At 46.4% G+C, this 15319-nt stretch overlaps 1 protein-coding gene across 11 annotated transcripts in view; it reads right to left on the bottom strand.

Annotated features, from left to right (window-relative positions):
* LOC126108737 (putative sodium-dependent multivitamin transporter) overlaps positions 1 to 15319 on the bottom strand; it is a 745960-nt gene that overhangs the window by 461503 nt on the left and 269138 nt on the right. For all 11 annotated transcript variants that reach the window (XM_049914083.1, XM_049914081.1, XM_049914077.1 and 8 more), the window contains exon 2: positions 10714 to 10829. In XM_049914083.1, coding sequence (XP_049770040.1) covers positions 10714 to 10829 — 116 coding nt within the window. The remainder of the gene's footprint in view (positions 1 to 10713; positions 10830 to 15319) is intronic.

Raw genomic sequence — 15319 nt, forward strand, 5'->3', positions numbered from 1 at the left:
GTCAAAGGTTTCGGGTAATTTCATTCAGAGACTACGCCATATTATTGCTACGCATGGTGGATATGTGGAAAATATCGTACTATAGAGTTTCCCAGACCGCAGCGCCATCTGTTGTTGACAATTGTAACTACTGTAATTTCGAAAGTTTGTCTGCCTGAAAATGTACTGTTGTCCCAAGCATATTGCAACAAACGGTGTATTTCTATCGCTGCTCGTTTAGTTTTTATTGCCGTTTCAAATATACCGGTCATTTTTGAAACACCCTGTACATAATTACATAGATAGGAGGAAAAATTACATAGTTTAAGTGATACGGGACCCCTGATACGTCTAGATACGACTGACAGGTCTCACGTACGTATGCATCCTGTCTGATCACCTGCATCCATTCCTGTCCATTGTGCATTCCTACGGACTTGGGCAATTCCAGCAGGACAGGGCGAGACCCTACACGCCCAGAATGGCTCCATGAACACTCTTTCGAGTATAAACACTTCCGCTGGCCACCAAACTCTCCAGATGTGAACATTATTGAGAGTATCTGGAGTGCTTTGCAACGTGCTGTTCAGAAGAGATATTATGATGTATCATGCAGCGTAACTTGCTGTGACGGTGCGAGAGAGAGACAAAGATATTGTTTATTACTCTGTGGCGGTCAGCGCTCACATAATTATTCTTAGGATATAGCTTTTTTTTTTTTTTTTTTTTTTTTTTTTTTTTTTTTTTTTTTTAAGAGTAATTTGAGGAGAGGAGAGCCATTCTTGTGATGTAAAAAATCGACGCCATTGCGAGTTTTTGATTCACATTGTAGAATATAAGTGCATATGGAAGGAAATCAGTTAATAGAACAATAAAATATTGTTCATTTCAAGAAGGTACGTCTTATTATACACCCAGCAATATACTGCTATTGTGTTCTACTAATAAACACCAGCTGAGAACAGTTCCGACGGGAGCGTTCAGTTCTAGTGAAATAGTTCGATGTTTTCTTCGGAAAAGAAGTCACTTTATGGATCATTCAAATCCACAATAGTAACTGGACATTTCTCAGAACTGAAAGCAATCTGATTGCTATGCAACAGAGCCCCGAAGAATATTTCTCCGTACTTTGGTTACCACTTTCAGCTCAACACGGTATCTGCAGCATCTGGAGCAGATTTCTACAACAGCGGAAGCGTGTAATCGCTATCAGTTTCACACACCGCCCTGTGTACGCTGTATGTATTTACCCACAACAGTGAACAAACGGTTACTCACACACATAGAAAGACAATACTAGGTGGTGTGGAGAACCATTTCAGTATAAAGGCCCTGTACAGCTAAATAGGAATTAGCCTAGTAATTACAGGAGTTATTATAATATCCACCCATAGTACTCTTATGGATTTGTGGACAGCCCTACAGGATTCATGGTGTCAGTGTGACGGCGTTAAGTCAAGCGCCGGCAGAACGGTCGCAAACGACAGGGAAGAGAATGCTGTGAGAAGACGTCAGCCAATCGCACGCTGACAGAGCCTCCCTCCAGGACGACAACGCAACAGCAGCGGCCCCCGTGTGAAGATGACATAAGCGCCGCGAGCGACTGGCGACGCTCCAGTTCAATAGCAGCGTCAAGATTAGCGACTTAACCGTTTCAGGGGCAAAATAAAAAAAATTAATTTTTAATTTTTCCTTGTTTTTATTGTATTAATTTACAGTGAGACAGAAAAATGTGAAAATTAAATGAAATATACATAAACTGAACACATACAGGGTGGTTTCAAATGGAGCTACTGCCCCCTAACTGTCATCACTTTTGATGATACAGTAAAAAGCAATTCCTTTCTGCAGATAAGAAGAAGGGTGCCTGGCAGTGACTACATGTCCGTCTGCTTCTGTGGGGTTCTTTCTTTGTGTTGCAGTGCACACAGCGCCTCGAGGTCCCATCTTTTGGCAGATGTTTTTCTTCCGATATACGTTTCTCATGGGGAACAACGGTTTCTTTGCAGATGGTTATGGCGGTGTACTGGGATGGCCAGGACTATCTTTGAAGACATTACTGCCTACCAGGCCTGTGGCAACACGTCTTAGAAAATCCTTTAGCACTTCCTTCGCTGTTGGATTACATAACCAAAAACAGAATAAATGCATTTCTAATAGAAATATCAACTATATACCAAAATAATCCTAGCCACCACCTTCGTGATTTCCTGTCTATTGCGTAAAAACTGTTCATCATATCTGCCTTATCGACATATCCCATATTTGCATTATATGATTTCACTATTTTTGGGCAAGGTAGCTTTGTGATTTTCGCATCCATTTCTTTACAGCTGACTTCTTCAACACATACAGGCGAATCAATTGTAGACAGCAACATGACTACATATTCGTCTTTCCATTTGATGCAGACAATGCCATCAGAACGAACTGACCAGTCAAACTCTCCTCTTTGCAACTCTTTGTCTGTTTTTAGCGTAGGAAGTCCTTTTCTGTGTGATCTAAGTGTTCCACAGGCAAAAAGTCCGTCATCTTTTAGCTTCTGTTAAAGTGAGACACTGATAAAAAAATTGTCAAAGTATATGTGGTATCCCTTTCCTTCCAAGCCTTTACACAAATCTCTCACTATTCTCTCTCCTAAGGATTTTTTCGCTATGCCTTCAACTTTTACAGTATATATCTGAAAATCACAAATATATCCAAGCTTATCAGCTCTGACCCAGATTTTGTATCCCTTCTTGATTGGCTTTTGGGGCATACACTCCTGGAAATGTAAAAAAGAACACATTGACACCGGTGTGTCAGACCCACCATACTTGCTCCGGACACTGCGAGAGGGCTCTACAAGCAATGATCACACGCACGGCACAGCGGACACACCAGGAACCGCGGTGTTGGCCGTCGAATGGCGCTAGCTGCGCAGCATTTGTGCACCGCCGCCGTCAGTGTCAGCCAGTTTGCCGTGGCATACGGAGCTCCATCGCAGTCTTTAACACTGGTAGCATGCCGCGACAGCGTGGACGTGAACCGTATGTGCAGTTGACGGACTTTGAGCGAGGGCGTATAGTGGGCATGCGGGAGGCCGGGTGGACGTACCGCCGAATTGCTCAACACGTGGGGCGTGAGGTCTCCACAGTACATCGATGTTGTCGCCAGTGGTCGGCGGAAGGTGCACGTGCCCGTCGACCTGGGACCGGACCGCAGCGACGCACGGATGCACGCCGAGACCGTAGGATCCTACGCAGTGCCGTAGGGGACCGCACCGCCACTACCCAGCAAATTAGGGACACTGTTGCTCCTGGGGTATCGGCGAGGACCATTCGCAACCGTCTCCATGAAGCTGGGCTACGGTCCCGCACACTGTTAGGCCGTCTTCCGCTCACGCCCCAACCTCGTGCAGCCCGCCTCCAGTGGTGTCGCGACAGGCGTGAATGGAGGGACGAATGGAGACGTGTCGTCTTCAGCGATGAGAGTCGCTTCTGCCTTGGTGCCAATGATGGTCGTATGCGTGTTTGGTGCCGTGCAGGTGAGCGCCACAATCAGGACTGCATACGACCGAGGCACACAGGGCCAACACCCGGCATCATGGTGTGGGGAGCGATCTCCTACACTGGCCGTACACCACTGGTGATCGTCGAGGGGACACTGAATAGTGCACGGTACATCCAAACCGTCATCGAACCCATCGTTCTACCATTCCTAACCGGCAAGGGAACTTGCTGTTCCAACAGGACAATGCACGTCCGCATGTATCCCGTGCCACCCAACGTGCTCTAGAAGGTGTAAGTCAACTACCCTGGTCAGCAAGATCTCCGGATCTGTCCCCCATTGAGCATGTTTGGGACTGGATGAAGCGTCGTCTCACGCGGTCTGCACGTCCAGCACGAACGCTGGTCCAACTGAGGCGCCAGGTGGAAATGGCATGGCAAGCCGTTCCACAGGACTACATCCAGCATCTCTACGATCGTCTCCATGGGAGAATAGCAGCCTGCATTGCTGCGAAAGGTGGATATACACTGTACTAGTGCCGACATTGTGCATGCTCTGTTGCCTGTGTCTATGTGCCTGTGGTTCTGTCAGTGTGATCATGTGATGTATCTGACCCCATGAATGTGTCAATAAAGTTTCCCCTTCCTGGGACAATGAATTCACGGTGTTCTTATTTCAATTTCCAGGAGTGTATATTGTTAGAATGCGACTCGTCCTTTCAAGTTCACCATGCATTCATCTATAGCTTGCTCCTTAGTAGGTGCATAGAATTCTTTGAAGTTTATCAGTATCTGATTGGTTAGTGGACGGATTTTATATAATTTGTCATAATTTCTGCTCTCCCTTGAAGGCATAACAGCGTTGTCATTGATGTGAATGTGTCTCAAAATCCAGCTGAACCTTTTTACCGACATTACTGAGGAAATGTACTCATCTCGAAGTTCCTTATGGGATGACCAGCAATCACGACAATAACAAGGTTTCTCGATTCCCATTAGAATGTTTATAGCCAACTATACTTTTAGTTCTCCTTTAGAAAGAGGCCTGAAATTGCCACCTTTCTGCGTTAAGTACAGATTAGACTGGAAAACTGTGTGTTTTAACATAGTGTCACAAAACGGACACAACAAAAATCTACTGGTTGCATACCTCCACTGTCATTTTTAAGTTTTCCTCGTACACCAGCTTCCTCTGAAAAATTGGCGGCAAAGTTCATTACACTGATGTCCTTCCTCTGTGAAAAATTCGAAATGGAAGATAGTGGCAAATCGTCATTAGTGCTGAAACTATCATCACTGTCATTGTCAAAATGGTCCTCACTCTCACTTTCCGAAATAATTTGAGATGTAACAGGTGTTTTCATTCGCAAATCCAGATCAATGTCCTCAGATAGCACATACAGGGTATTTCAAAAATGACCGGTATATTTGAAACGGTGATAAAAACTAAACGAGCAGCGATAGAAATACACCGTTTGTTGCAATATGCTTGGGACAACAGTACATTTTCAGGCAGACAAACTTTCGAAATTACAGTAGTTACAATTGTCAACAACAGATGGCGGTGCGGTCTGGGAAACTCTATGGTACGATATTTTCCACATATCCACCATGGGTAGCAATAATATGGCGTGGTCTCTGAATGAAATTACCCGAAACCTTTGACAACGTGTCTGGCGGAATGGCTTCACATGCAGATGAGACGTACTGCTTCAGCTGTTCAATTGTTTCTGGATTCTGGCGGTACACCTGGTCTTTCAAGTGTCCCCACAGAAAGAAGTCACAGGGGTTCATGTCTGGCGAATAGGGAGGCCAATCCACGCCGCCTCCTGTATGTTTCGGATAGCCCAAAGCAATTACACGATCATCGAAATATTCACTCAGGAAATTAAAGACGTCGGCCGTGCGATGTGGCCGGGCACCATCTTGAATAAACCACGAGGTGTTCGCAGTGTCGTCTAAGGCAGTTCGTACCGCCACAAATTCACGAAGAATGTCCAGATAGCGTGATGCAGTAATCGTTTCGGATCTGAAAAATGGGCCAATGATTCCTTTGGAAGAAATGGCGGCCCAGACCAGTACTTTTTGAGGATGCAGGGACGATGGGACTGCAACATGGGGCTTTTCGGTTCCCCATATACGCCAGTTCTGTTTATTGACGAAGCCGTCCAGGTAAAAATAAGCTTCGTCAGTAAACCAAATGCTGCCCACATGCATATCGCCGTCATCAATCCTGTGCACTATATCGTTAGCGAATGTCTCTCGTGCAGCAACGGTAGCGGCGCTGAGGGGTTGCCGCGTTTGAATTTTGTACGGATAGAGGTGTAAACTCTGGCGCATGAGACGATACGTGGACGTTGGCGTCATTTGGACCGCAGCTGCAACACGGCGAACGGAAACCCGAGGCCGCTGTCGGATCACCTGCTGCACTAGCTGCGCGTCGCCCTCTGTGGTTGCCGTACGCGGTCGCCCTACCTTTCCAGCACGTTCGTCCGTCACGTTCCCAGTCCGTTGAAATTTTTCAAACAGATCCTTTATTGTATCGCTTTTCGGTCCTTTGGTTACATTAAACCTCCGTTGAAAACTTCGTCTTGTTGCAACAACACTGTGTTCTAGGCGGTGGAATTCCAACAACAGAAAAATCCTCTGTTCTAAGGAATAAACCATGTTGTCCACAGCACACTTGCACGTTGTGAACAGCACACGCTTACAGCAGAAAGACGACGTACAGAATGGCGCACCCACAGACTGCATTGTCTTCCACATCACTTGCAGCGCCATCTGTTGTTGAAAATTGTAACTACTGTAATTTCGAAAGTTTGTCCGCCTGAAAATGTACTGTTGTCCCAAGCATATTGCAACAAACGGTGTATTTCTATCGCTGCTCGTTTAGTTTTTATTGCTGTTTCAAATATACCGGTCATTTTTGAAACACCCTGTAACTCACTGTCATTGCTAGTATCAATCTGTGAGTCGGGATCTGAAGGAATATTTGCAAAAAGGCACTCCAGAATTTCCTCATTCTTTAGTCTGTGAGAATACATCACGTGGAAATGGGTAAAAAAAATTCGTCACACCTACTAATGCTGCCGTTACAGGAGCAGAGGTTTCAAATGGAACCACCACAACATTCACGGAAATAAATGCATTATTTTGGTTATTATTGCAGTACATATAGCATTAATGTAAACAGAACAGTATTCTGCCTTTAATACGTGCATAAAAGTTACCTAATACAGAAGAATACAGTCACAATTTCAGAACAAAGACGATCGCGCACAGCGTACAAAAATGGCTATCCAACTCGTCTCACTACTTGCTAATATTTACAGATTTGGAAGCGGTTCCAGTGACAGCCGCTAGAGGGCAGCACCAACTAGGCTGCTGAATGGTGTCCTCAAATGTAGACACTGCCATTTTGCCACAAAATGAGAAAATTGTAGGTGGTTTCAAACGAAACCACTTCCCCTGAAAGGGTTAAGCAGCGTGATCGCTACGAACTTTTCTTGTACTCTCTACGTAACACAGACTACGGGTTGCTTGTACTGAAGAAGACTGATTATTTTATATGAAGATAGTAACTGTTTTCGAATGAACAGATACCATTGATGACCGTGCAGCTTCTCTAGAGTAAATTATAATTAACTGAAACCCTCAGCTGCTGACAGGTGTTGATATACCTCGATGGGGACAGCTGAAAATGTGTGCCCCGACCGGGACTCGAACCCGGGATGGGCAAATACCTTGCAGGAACATTACGTACGTAGATTGTGGACAGTTGGGAGTGTGGGTCTCACGGGAAGCGTGCAAGGGATAAGTCCCTGCGGTCGCGCTATTCACCTGTGTCCTCGGTGGCTCAGATGGATGCCGGCACGGTAGCTTGTCGTGTTCGGTCAGAGGGTTAGCTCCCCTCAGTCATAAACGAGTTAATCCATCAACGACCAACTAAAATGGGTGTCTTACGACGTCCGCCCCAAGCAGTGCAACGAACGAAAGCGAACAAAATGAGATAGATGGATAGAGCGTCTGACATGTAAGCAGGAGATCCCGGGTTCGAGTCCCGGTCGGGACATACATTTAGAGCTGTCCCCATAGAGGTATATCAACAACACCTGTCGCCAGCTGAGGGTTTCAATTAATTATCATTTACTGATTATTTTGTATGACGCCCTTTGCTTGCGTCACATCCGTGTAATTAGCAAACTTAAGTATGCTCATTTTCTTATTGTAATAAAACCCATTAATATGACTGGTCTGATTGTCTAGCGAACCAAGTACGCAGGCTTCCGAGACACTAGAGTCAGTTCCCTCCAGCACGACTCCTGACATTAGTCGAGTCCAGGCCACGTCATACTGCGGCACTTCTTCGTCCTCTCGGGGGCCCCACACTATATTACACTGGTGTACCAGTTTCTTTGCCTCTTCAGTGAATATACGTAACCTATGTCCATCTGAATGGGTTTTTTTTCCAGCTTCGTGTAAAAATCTGATGCAAATCTTTCAAGAAATATTCCAGATTTTTTACTAAAATATTTCCTATTCATCTGTCTGCAGCAGAGTGTGCGCTGGGACTGAAACTTCCTGGCAGATTAGAACTGTGTGCCAGACCAAGAATCGAACTCAGCATCTTTGCCTTTTCTACATCTACATCTACATTTATACTCCGCAAGCCACCCAACGGTGTGTGGCGGAGGGCACTTTACGTGCCACTGTCTTTACCTCCCTTTCCTGTTCCAGTCGCGTATGGTTCGCGGGAAGAACGACTGTCTGAAAGCCTCCATGCGCGCTCTAATCTCTCTAATTTTACATTCGTGATCTGCTCGGGAGGTATAAGTAGGGGGAAGCAATATATTCGATACCTCATCCAGAAACGCACCCTCTCGAAACCTGGCGAGCAAGCTACACCGCGATGCAGAGCGCCTCTCTTGCAGAGTCTGCCATCTGAGTTTGTTAAACATCTCCGTAACGCTATCACGCTCACCAAATAACCCTGTGACGAAACGCGCCGCTCTTCTTTGGATCTTCTCTATCTCCTCCGTCAACCCGATCTGGTACGGATCCCACACTGATGAGCAATACTCGATTATAGGTCGAACGAGTGTTTTGTAAGCCACCTCCTTTGTTGATGGACTACATTTTCTAAGGACTCTCCCAATGAATCTCAACCTGGTACCCGCTTTACCAACAATTAATTTTATATGATCATTCCACTTCAAATCGTTCCGCACGCATACTCCCAGATATTTTACAGAAGTAACTGCTACCAGTGTTTGTTCCGCTATCATATAATCATACAATAAAGAATCCTTCTTTCTATGTATTCGCAATACTTTACATTTGTCTATGTTAACGGTCAGTTGCCATTCCCTGCACCAATTGCCTATCCGCTGCAGATCTTCCTGCATTTCGCTACAATTTTCTAATGCTGCAACTTCTCTGTATACTACAGCATCATCCGCGAAAAGCCGCATGGAACTTCCGACACTATCGACTAGGTCATTTATATATATTGTGAAAAGCAATGGTCCCATAACACTCCCCTGTGGCACGCCAGAGGTTACTTTAACGTCTGTAGACGTCTCTCCATTGATAACAACATGCTGTGTTCTGTTTGCTAAAAACTCTTCAATCCAGTCACACAGCTGGTCTGATATTCCGTAGGCTCTTACTTTGTTTATCAGGCGACAGTGCGGAACTGTATCGAACGCCTTCCGGAAGTCAAGAAAAATAGCATCTACCTGGGAGCCTGTATCTAATATTTTCTGGATCTCATGAACAAATAAAGCGAGTTGGGTCTCACACGATCGCTGTTTCCGGAATCCATGTTGATTCCTACATAGTAGATTCTCAGTTTTCAAAAACGACATGATACTCGAGCAAAAAACATGTTCTAAAATTCTACGACACATCGACGTCAGAGATATAGGTCTATAGTTTTGCGCATCTGCTCGACGACCCTTCTTGAAGACTGGGACTACCTGTGCTCTTTTCCAATCATTTGGAACCTTCCGTTCCTCTAGAGACTTGCGGTACACGGCTGTTAGAAGGGGGGCAAGTTCTTTCGCGTACTCTGTGTAGAATCGAATTGGTATCCCGTCAGGTCCAGTGGACTTTCCTCTGTTGAGTGATTCCAGTTGCTTTTCTATTCCTTGGACACTTATTTCGATGTCAGCCATTTTTTCGTTTGTGCGAGGATTTAGAGAAGGAACTGCATTGCGGTCGTCCTCTGTGAAACAGCTTTGGAAAAAGGTGTTTGGTATTTCAGCTTTACGCTTGTCATCCTCTGTTTCAATGCCATCATCATCCCGGAGTGTCTGGACATGCTGTTTTGAGTCACTTACTGATTTAACGTAAGACCAGAACTTCCTAGGATTTTCTGTCAAGTCGGTACCTAGTATTTTACTTTCGAATTCACTGAACGCTTCACGCATAGCCCTCCTTACGCTAACTTTGACATCGTTTAGCTTCTGTTTGTCTGACAGGTTTTGGCTGCGTTTAAATTTGGAGTGAAGCTCCCTTTGCTTTCGCAGTAATTTCCTAACTTTGTTGTTGTACCACGGTGGGTTTTTCCCGTCCCTCACAGTTTTACTCGGCACGTACCTGTCTAAAACGCATTTTACGATTGCCCTGAACTTTTTCCATAAACACTCAACATTGTCAGTGTCGGAACAGAAATTTTCATTTTGATCTGTTAGGTAGTCTGAAATCTGCCTTCTATTACTCTTGCTAAACAGATATTGTTGGTCAGGGCCATACTTTCGTAGCGATTATTGAAAGTCAGACTACGTTGCGCTAAAAATATTGTGTGCCAGTTTAGTGATCATCAGAATAAGTGGCCGGCCGCTGTGGCCGAGCAGTTATAGGCGCTTCAGTCTGGAACCGCGCGACTGCTACGGTGGCAGGTTAGAATCCTGCCTCGGGCATGGCTGTGTGTGGACGTCCTTAGGTTAGTTAGGTCTAAGCGGTTCTAAGTTCTAGGGGACTGATGACGTCAGAAGTTAAGTCCCGTAGTGCTCAGAGCCATTTGAACCATCAGAGTGAGAACAGAGAAAACTGTCTGAGTACCTTGAGCTTTTGCTGAGCTGTTTGAAAACCAGATAACGTAAGAGTTTTTTCCAGCACTGTGATTCTTTACATACAAAGGGGAAGTTTCAAAACTACACAAGCAGTAATCGTTAGGTACCATCGCAGCGCGCTCATGATTTCTTCTTCTTCTTCTTCTTCTTCTTCTTTTGGTGTGACCTACCTGTGTGGTCTTCTGGCGGCCGCCTGTGAAGCGGTAGTAGACGCCGATGCCCATGGATACGACCAGCATCGCCACCAGCACCACATAGTCCCACACTCCGAGCGTGGCCGTCTGGGCTGCAACACGTACAAACGACGGACGATTATGAGAGAGATTCAGTTGATTAGGCTTTTCGATAACTAAATTAATTTATTGCATTGACTAATGATGTCCTCACAACAGATCATTCAATTAATTGTCATGTCTTTACTTTTAGACCTGTAATGCATTGCCCTAAAATTATTTGTTATGTTATACGCTGAAGGGTCAAAGGAACTTGTATAGGCATGCAATTCAAACACAGAGATATACACTACTGACCAATAAAATTGCTACACGAAGAAGAAACGCAGGTGATGAACGGGTATTCATTGGACAAATATATTATACTAGAACTGACATCTGATTACATTTTCACGCAATTTGGGTGCGTAGATCCTGAGAAATCAGTACCCAGCTTGGATGGCGCATACAGGTACAGCTGCCCACGCAGCTTCAACACGATAACACAGTTCATCAAGAGTAGTGACTGGCGTATTGTGACGAGCCAGTTGCTCGGCCACCATTGGCCGGACGTTTTCAATTGGTGAGAGATCTGGAGAATGTGCTCGCCAGGGCAGCAGTCGAACATTTTCTGTATCCAGAAAAGCCCGTACAGGACCTGCAACATGCGGTCGTGCATTATCCTGCTGAAATGTAGGGTTTCGCAGGGATCGAATGAAGGGTAGAGCCACGGGTAGTAACACATCTGAAATGTAACGTCCACTGTTCAAAGTGCCGTCAATGCGAACAACAGGTGACCGAGACGTGTAAGCAATGGCACCGCATACTATCACGCCGGGTAATACGCCAGTGTGGCGATGACGAATACACGCTTCCAATGTGCGTTCACCGCGATGTCGCCAAACACGGATGCGACCATCATGATGCTGTAAACAGAACCTGGATTCGTCCGAAAAAATGACGTTTTGCCATTCGTGCACCCAGGTTTGTCGTCGAGTACACCATGGCAGGCGCTCCTGTCTGTAATGCAGCGTCAAGGGTAACCGTAGCCGTGGTCTCCGAGCTGATAGTCCATGCTGCTGCAAACGTCAAACTGTTCCTGCAGATGGTTGTAGTCTTGCAAACGTCCCCATCTGTTGACTCAGAGATCGAGACGAGCCTGCACGATCCGTTACAGCCGTGCGGATAAGATGCCTGTCATCTCGACTGCTAGTGACACGAGTCCGTTGGGATCCAGCACGGCGTTCCGTATTACCCTCCTGAACCCACCGACTCCAGATTCTGCCAACACTCATTGGATCTCGACCAACGCGGGCAGCAATGTCGCGATACGATAAACCGCAATCGCGATAGGCTACAATCCAACCTTTATCAAAGTCGGAAACGTGATGGTACGCATTTACCCTCCTTACACGAGACATCACAACAACGTTTCACCAGGCAACGCCGGTCAACTGCTGCTTGTGTATGAGAAATCGGTTGGAAACGTTCCTCGTGTCAGCACGTTGTAGGTGTCGCCACCGGTGCCAACCTTGTGTGAATGCTCTGGAAAGCCAATCGTTTGCATATCACAGCATCTTCTTTCTGTCGGTTAAATTTCGCGTGTGTAGCACGTCATCTTCGTGGTGTAGCAATTTTAATGGCCAGTAGTGTATTTTTCCATCACCCACTCCATGACAAACGCGGCTCATTCAGGACGTTTATTATTTTGTAAACCGTTGTTCAGTTTACAACTTGATGTCTGAACGTCTGTGAAAAGAACGTTTATCATACAACCACCCCACACAGTTGGTGTAAGCTGCTAAACATTTTTTGGTCGATATTTTCACACTCTTCTGTTTTGTGTCAAACTCAGTAACCGTTGAGTAAATCAATGCATGCTGAGCATCATGAGATTCGACACTACAAAATTTGTCAAATTCTTTCCCACCATTGTACTCTCCTACTTCTTCCAAACATTTGCAATGGCAAAGGTAATGCCTGAACTCTGTAGACTCCAGAAGGACATTTCTTTGAGTAAAATTGTGGTGTCGCCGCCAGACACCACACTTGCTAGGTGGTAGCCTTTAAATCGGCCGCGGTCCGCTAGTATACGACGGACCCGCGTGTTGCCACTGTGAGTGATTGCAGACCGAGCGCCGCCACACGGCAGGTCTAGAGACACTTCCTAGCACTCGCCCCAGTTGTACAGCCGACTTTGCTAGCGATGCTACCCTGACAAATAGCGCTCTCATTTGCCGAGACGATAGTTAGCATAGCCTTCTGCTTCGTCATTTGCTACGACCTAGCAAGGCGCCAGTATCACTTAATATTTATCTATGGATGCCTGCACCGTCAGACCGATGTTCTCCAATTGTGGATTAAAGTTAAGTATTCCAAGAGCTTCGTACTTTATTTATTAGACTCAACCCCTTTAACTGTTCCAGACCTCACGCCAATCTGCGTGAGCTTTAACGCGTGCATTTCGGCCTCCTCTAGCAACACGGTGTTGGCTCTTCTGCCAACACAATAAAAATAGCCCTTGTTTTGGATGTGACATTTTTCCTAGTCTCCCTGTAGTTCGTTTCCGTTCCCTTTTTGGCCTCCCTCTGAATAACTGATTTCTGTCTGGTTCCGGAGTGTCCATTATAATTATCCGGGCTGTTATGCCGTGGTCGGTTGATGAATTCTGTGTCAATTCCGAACGTTTCGTCTCCGACTGCGGGAGACATCTTCAAGGGGGTCCGTAGCTCGATGGAAGGTCCAACACACCCACTGGCTCGCTACTGACTGCCGCATAACAGCCCGGATAATTATAATGGACATGATATTACCGGCCGTGAAAGTCTACATTTTGGTTCAGGAATGTTATTTTTTACATCACTGGTACACACATTTTGCAGTGGGATCTCTTCATTTACGTTTATTCGCCTTTCATCATTGTGAAGGTGGCTACTGCTAAATCTACAGTTCTAATCTTCATTACAGGCGAAGTCCCATCTACGGTTTCCTTACCCTTTGTTACACTAGAGATTAAATCACTGTTACGTTTATTTTCATTCAGAGAAGGATACTGGGTTGGAGTGTCCGCACTTGAAAATGTGTATTCTCGCTAAAGAACGGAAGAAGAACGGAATGCGTAAGGTTTTCGACATATTGTTTAGTGTTTCTTGGAGTAGTTTTGAGGTTACCTTCCACATGGAACTCGTGTTTTCGTACCGTTAAAACACCATATGCTTCGACATACACGAGACGCGTCGGGTAGCCTTGTCACGGTCCGTGCGGCTTCCCCTTCCCCCCCCCCCCCCTCCCGGTGGAGGCTCGAGTCCTCCCTCGGGCATGGGTGTGTGTGTGTGTGTGTGTGTGTGTGTGTGTGTGTGTGTGTGTGTGTGCGTGTGTGGTCCTTAGCCTAAGTTAAAGTTAGATTATGTAGTGTGTAAGCTTAGGAATCGATGACCTCAGCAGTTTGGTCCAATTAGACCATACCACAAATTTCCAAATATCCGACATCCATGTTGAACTTTCAGTTAATACGTTGTGTCCTTACTGTGAAAGCATCCCATTCGCACCTGACAATCACGACGTTCACGACGTTCCTACACGCAATGTAGTATCAGGTCCGTAAACACCACACAGCTCACAGACCAAGGAAGGAAGGCGTTTTGCTTGGTCTTTGCACACAGCCGATGTTGTGAACCGGCGTTACCACACGTTTCGTTTACCATCACTAGCCCAGATACTGGCTGTATGTATGTATGTTAACCGGGGACCTAGAAACGACCGAGAGGCTCCGTCCCCGCTGTAGCCGCAGTGGTGGCTCAGATGGCTCTGAGCACTATGGGACTTAACTTCTGAGGTCATCAGGTCCCTAGACTTAGAACTACTTAAACCTAACCAACCTGAAGACATCACACACACCCATGCCCGAGGCAGGATTCGAACCTGCGACCATAGCAGCAGCGCGGTTCCAGACTGTAGCGCCTACAACCGCTCGGCTACCCAGGCCGGCCGCCGCAGTGGTCCACAACCCCACGACGACTAACGCAGTCCACTTCACCCCTCCGCCGCCCCACACCGAACCACTCTTTCAGGGTTATTGTGCGGTTCGCCCCCGGTGGACCCCCGTACGGAACGTCTCACACCAGACGAGTGTAACCCCTATGTTTGCATGGTAGAGTAATGCTAGTGTAAGCGTATGTGGAGAACTTGTTTGCGCAGCAATCGCCGACATATTGTAGCTCAGGCGGAATAACGGGAACCAGCCAGCATTCGCCGAGGCAGATGGAAAACCGCCTAAAACCATCCAAGGACAGGCTGGCTCACCGGACCTTGACGCAGGGCGGATTCGTGCAGGGGCCCAGGCGCTCCTTCCTGCTCCGGAAAGCTGATAGTTAGACTGCTCCGCCGGCCGCTGTGACCGAGCTGCGACCGTAGCAGCAGGGCGGTTCCGGGCTGAAGCGCCTAGAACCGCACGGCCACTCCGGCTGGCTCAGGGTAATTCAGGAAAGTTGGTTCAAAATGGTTCAAATGGCTCTGAGCACTATGGGACTGAGTTCATCAGTCCCCTAGACTTAGAACTACTTAA

The sequence above is a fragment of the Schistocerca cancellata genome, chromosome 11 (assembly GCF_023864275.1).
Source record: "Schistocerca cancellata isolate TAMUIC-IGC-003103 chromosome 11, iqSchCanc2.1, whole genome shotgun sequence".
Taxonomy (NCBI): Eukaryota; Metazoa; Arthropoda; class Insecta; order Orthoptera; family Acrididae; genus Schistocerca; species Schistocerca cancellata.